General features: G+C 42.5%; 1 protein-coding gene across 1 annotated transcript in view; it reads right to left on the bottom strand.

Annotated features, from left to right (window-relative positions):
- LOC126278674 (uncharacterized) overlaps positions 1-6,000 on the bottom strand; it is a 544,140-nt gene that overhangs the window by 417,193 nt on the left and 120,947 nt on the right. The window contains exon 2 of the mRNA XM_049978912.1: positions 5,074-5,113. Within this exon, the coding sequence (XP_049834869.1) occupies positions 5,074-5,113 (40 nt within the window). The remainder of the gene's footprint in view (positions 1-5,073; positions 5,114-6,000) is intronic.

The raw sequence follows: 6,000 nt of genomic DNA, 5'->3' as shown, positions 1-6,000 counted from the left end.
AGGTCGGTTCGCGCACAACTTCATACACCGGCAATAGCTTTGCAGCTTTGGATGGCTGTAGAGGCAGAATGGCTCAGTATTTCAGCAGGGGACTTCCAATAACTTGTTGAGCCAATGCCACGTCGAATTGCTGCACTATGCCGGGAAAAAGGAGGTCCGAGCTTCATTGTGTCATTAATGGAATACTAACTAGCTGGTAGACGTAAACTACAGATTGCAACAAAGGTTGTATACGGAAGGAAGCAATTAAATGATACTAAATGGATATTCCACTCAGAGAAGTGATTTCATTATACGAATTTCCAAGTTACTGAGTGTGTATGTGTGTGTAGAAGTCGACTCACGTTTGTAACACTCTGGCTAAATCCCCATTCAGCTACCCAGTTTTAGGCTTCCTGCTGTTTCCCGAAATCTCTTAGGACGAATGCTGGGTTGAAGCCTTTGGAAAGCGCACCGGCGATTCATTTTACCGTCCTTCCCTTTCGAGTATTTTCTGTGTCTCACATGACCTCTGTGTAGACGGAAATTCCCCCCCCCCCCCCTCCCCTTCATCAGATACAGTCCATTAAAAGAAACTTTATACTACGTGTAACTAATGATGCTACAAGTAAGAAATTGAAGTTTCAGACTATCGCACATAAGCACCTATCTCGTCAAAAGAGCCCGGACATCCTTATGTTATGCAAAATGGACCACTATACGTCACGCGAGGAGGGCACGCCAGTATAAACGGGGGCGGGAAATATTGTGTTGTCAGCACAGAAGCAGTACCGGCAGAATGGGGCGGCTCCTTAAGTTGGAACACGGACCGGCCATCATTGTATGTCATGTGAGTAACAGACTCATCGGCGACATTTTAACCCTTCTAAAGCTGCCCAACTGTTGGTAGCGTGAAGGAGCAAACACGCTAAAACAAGGCCAGCCAGATCTCATGTTATGAAAAAAGGGACCATTTAGCACAGCGGAGAGTGGCTGTAAAAATCGTGTGAAATCAGCAGAGGGAATCGCTCGTGAGTTTCAAATAGGTACTAGCAGCCCATCTACCACTGTGACTATTCTTGTTGTTGTTGTGGTCTTCAGTCCTGAGACTGGTTTGATGCAGCTCTCCATGCTACTCTATCCTGTGCAACCTTCTTCACCTCCCTGTAATTACTGCAACCTACATCCTTCTGAACCTGCTTAGTGTACTCATCTCTTGGTCTCCCTCTACGATTTTTACCCTCCGTGCTGCCCTCCAATACTAAATTGGTGATCCCTTTATCCCTCAGAATCTTCTCCCCAATTCTGTTCAATACCTCCTCATTAGTTATGTGATCTACCCATCTAATCTTCAGCATTCTTCTGTAGCACCACATTTCGAAACCTTCTATTCTCTTTTTGCCTAAACTATTTATCGTCCACGTTTCACTTCCATACATGGCTACACTCCATACAAATACTTTCAGAAACGACTTCCTGACACTTAAATCTATACTCGATGTTAACAAACTTCTCTTCTTCAGGAACGCTTTCCTTGCCATTGCCAATCTACATTTTATATCCTCTCTACTTCGACCATCATCAGTTATTTTGCTCCTCAAATAGCAAAACTCCTTTAATACTTTAAGTGTCTCATTTCCTAATCTAATTCCCGCAGCATCACCAGACTTAATTAGACTACATTCCATTATCCTCGTTTCCCTTTTGTTGATTTTCATCTTATATCCTCCTTTCAAGACACAGTCCATTCCGTTCAGCTGCTCTTCCAGGTCCTTTGCTGTCTCTGACAGAGTTACAATGTCATCGGCGAACCTCAAAGTTTTTATTTCTTCTCCATGGATTTTAATTCCTACTTCACATTTTTCTGTCGATTCCTTTACTGATTGCTCAATATACAGATTGAATAGCATCGGGGATAGGCTACAAACCTGTCTTACTCCCTTCGCAACCACTGCTTCCCTTTCATGCCCCTAGACTCTTACAACTGCCATCTGGTTTCTGTACAGATTGTAAATAGTCTTTCGCTCTCTGTATATGACCCCTGCCACCTTCAGAATTTGAAAGAGAGTATTCCAATCATCACTGTAACTATTAGTGTGGAGTTAAAAATAATGAGGTAGAAGGCTTGAACTCTCTTCAGAAGCCTCACATTTGTGTACTCTCAGCTAAGTGAGGCTTGAGGTGGTGAAAACAGCGACGCCAGTGCCCGGTGGATGAGTGGTAGCGAGTGATTTGGAGGGCTGAATCAAGCTGTATCCTGTGGGAATCCGATGGGAGGGTTTGCGTTTGGCGAATACCTGGAGAACCTTACCTGCCATCACACGTAGAGCCAGCAGTGAAGTACGGAGGAGGTGGTGTCACGGTATGGGGGTGTTTTTCGTGGTTAGGGTGTGGTCCCCTTATTGCACTTACAAAAACGCTAAATGCTGAAGGATATGGAAAACTTTCACGGTATTGTGTGCTGCAAACAGTAGGGGAACGGTTCAGAGACAATGACTATTTGTGTCAGCAAAACGATGCACACTTTAGTAAAGTATCATCTGCGCGGTAATGTTTCGTGGACACTAATATACCTGAAATGTATTGGCCTACCCAGAGCCCCGAACGTAATCCAACAGTACGGCTTTGGGATGTGTTAGACCGTCGACTTGGTTCCAGACAGATTCCAGACTTGCCTCCAACACCGCTTCCTCCCGTGGTTTCAGCTCTTGAGACAAACCGGGTAGCCGTTCCTCCACAGACATCCAGACACCTCACTGGAATTGTCTCCCGCAGAGTTCAGACCGTCGTAAAGGTGAAGGGTGGACACAACGCATATTAAAGTACACTAGCAGACATCCGGATACTTTTGCTCAGGTAAACTATTTCGACGCTACAGTGAGCTAGAATAAAGCATGCTTTAGCTCAAGACTGTGAGATTTATTTAGAAACGAATGACATGTCTTGGAGATTACAGTTCTTTCATTTTTGTATTTGTTGACACAATCACGTGAGAATTTCACAGTGCTGTAACGGGTTTCGACCAGTCAGTGGTCAATTTTCGTCTAAATTCGCATTCTGCAAGCTATTACCGTTGCGTCGTCAACAATACTAAACAATAACAGGGGTCACCTTCGGTATTGTTGACAACGAAACGTAAATTGATTGCAGCATGTATGAAGATTAACACTGGCTGATCGAAACCGGTGCCAGTATTGTGAAATGCTCATCCGATGGCCCAAAACTATAATCGTAAAAGTGAGATTTGTTGTACATGTTTGAGGTGTTATCAGCCAGCCACCCTGCAGTGGAGTGTGTGTTGTTCCGTCAGATTCAAATTGTGAGCCAGGTGAGGCCTCGAAGTTGGAACCTTACCTTTTCTAAAAAATACTTCTGTTATTCAGCACTTAGTCCACAGAATTTATAATAAATATACTCAATGCTTTAAAATAAACAAATATGGACTCTGTAAATTACTTATTGTTATCCCACGACAGCTCCTCGGGTGTGGTGTACGAGCATTCTCCACTTTTGTCAGAACATGTATAGTTCTTCTCTCAGAACTGTATCAAGCTGACTCGTCTTGTTCTTACATCCTCCTTCACTTGGTCCAGCCACCTATACCTTCATCGTCCTACTGGCCTATCAATCACATGTTTGTGTAACCAACGTTTTGCTGTCCTTCCCTCGTCCATTCGTTTGACATGGTCAAGCTATCTCAGACAACTTCTTTCACTTCTTCTTTCAAGCGTGTGTGCACTCCAGCTTCTTCCCTTATTTTATCATTCCTAATCTTATCCTTTCTAGTTTTCTGGCTCACAGATCGTAATAATTTCATTTCAGCGGCTTACCGTTCGTTGTCGATCTGTTTGGTTGTAGTGCAAGCTGATTGACCATATGTTACTATTGGGATGTAGTACGACTGAATGACTGAAGGAGACTCTGCTTTAATCTTAAGGGGGCTTAATCGTTTCAGAGCACACTCCAAACTTGATCGTAGTATTGGGCTGGGTGTTGACTCCAGTTATTGATCTCATGCTGTATCCATGCTTATCACTTGAAATGATACACCCAAGATATTTATATTGGTCAACTGTTTCCAGCTGCGTATCTTCCAGGCTTATTTTTCCTTCCTTGTTCTGTTGTTGATCGACACCGAAACCATTTATGATTTATTTCTTAATCCATGTGATTTTAGATGCTCATTCTAGGTGCCTAGACTCTCCTGGACTTCTTTCTCTGTTATACTCCAAATTATTACATCATCTGCAAATACAAATCAGTTGGTGTGCTTTTTGTTCTTCTGCTTCACTCCTTTCATAACTCCATCCATGACTGTGATAAAGGTTAAGGGGGAAAGGGACTGCCTTCCTGAAGTCCTTCAGTTGTTTGGAACGATTCAGAATTACCATTTGCTACACTACGTAGTGTCTTTCCAAATACTGAAAAATTGATGTATTAACCACCTACTGTAACTGTTTCGGCGAATACATTCTCCCCTTCCACAAATAAATTGCGCGAAATAATCGAAAAGTAGGTTCACAAACTCTAAACCAGTCGCACGCTAAAATAGCTGGATCCAAGGACAACACATGAATCCCCTATGCTTTTCCTGAGAAAGGTACCTGTTGGGAGGTGTGTCATGCATTCCCTCCGACGTGTTATTGGTGTCCTATGAATGAGAGATTCTGCAGTGTTGTGTTGCATTTCTCTCGTTAGGGATGAACATGGAATGAAAAGAACGTAGAAGTTACTAGATGCACATATACAGCCTCTCTCAAATAGCAGCATTGGGGCTGCTATAAGTACCATCGCTTGACAATGGACTCATGACCATGAACACTGCCACATGCTCTTTTGCCCTGAGAGAAAGACGAAAGATTTGGGCTATCCTAGGACATCTGCGCAAAGAGTGGTAGTTAAGTGCCTTACAGCGTAATCACCCCTCCCTTTGCTGATCAAATATCAGTGATGAAAATTCGTTCGAACTCCCGATTTCGGATCAGCTACTTTCTGGTCGAAAGCCATATCTCTTCGTGGTCTTTTCAAGAGACTGTAAAGCGTCTTTCAATGTATTTCTGAGAATAGTTATTTAGTGAACGTTAGACAACTCACCTGTATCATCAACTGGTACTTCGCTCCAGCACTGATGACCCTATATAAAAAAAAAGAAACAAAATTACTGTCTGTTACGTGACAGAACTGCGAACATTTTAATGCAACACAGTATGAACATATTATGTATTCGACATTTTGTGACATTCACTCCTGCAGGAATGATCCTCTACAGCATCTTGACCAATAGTGGTAGCACCAGGGCCGGTTTAAGGCCCAAGGGACACAATCAGCCACGTGTAGTGCCGGCATCCAGATTTCTTTGTAGTACACTTATCTGGTATGAAATTATGTTAAACTGCGAGAAATGCTATCCAAAGAGTTACTGCAAATTTAGAGAATGTTGTGAATTTACCTGCAAGTGTTGACAGCTCTTTCATAAAGATGAGATCAGAAGAGAGATTTGCCAACGTAATAACGGATGTAAAAGTTCGTGCAGACAAAATTGGAAAAGAAAATTCGTCCCAGAAAGACAGGAAGAAATTTAACCACGAGTCTAACATTGAACCTATTCATGAAGATGAAGCAGAATACTACTCTGAGGTAAAATTTTTACATTATTCTCGATTCAGCTATCTACTCACTCAAAGATACATATGAGGATGTGGACAGTCATAGTAGAAGCTTCAGCTATCTATGGGGTATTCATATCCTGTAGATGCGAGGTGATAGTAAACTAAAACCGTGTACATTGCTCTTGAGGCTGTGGTAAGTGATGGTGATGAACGTGCCGTCAAAGCGAATGAGTTCAGTGCCCAATCTTCCTGGTGGACGTACTTCGCGAAGCAGTTTTATGGACAATTTACACGATACTTTTATAAGTTTATGAATTATTCTGGCATTACCCGTATCAGTAGCTAGGGGTGAAAGAAGATTTCCAAAACCAAAGTTGATGAACACACATCTTATCTCAACACCTTCTCATGG

The sequence above is a fragment of the Schistocerca gregaria genome, chromosome 6 (assembly GCF_023897955.1).
Source record: "Schistocerca gregaria isolate iqSchGreg1 chromosome 6, iqSchGreg1.2, whole genome shotgun sequence".
In the NCBI taxonomy this organism is placed as follows: domain Eukaryota; kingdom Metazoa; phylum Arthropoda; class Insecta; order Orthoptera; family Acrididae; genus Schistocerca; species Schistocerca gregaria.
This window is presented reverse-complemented; position numbering and strand designations above follow the sequence as displayed.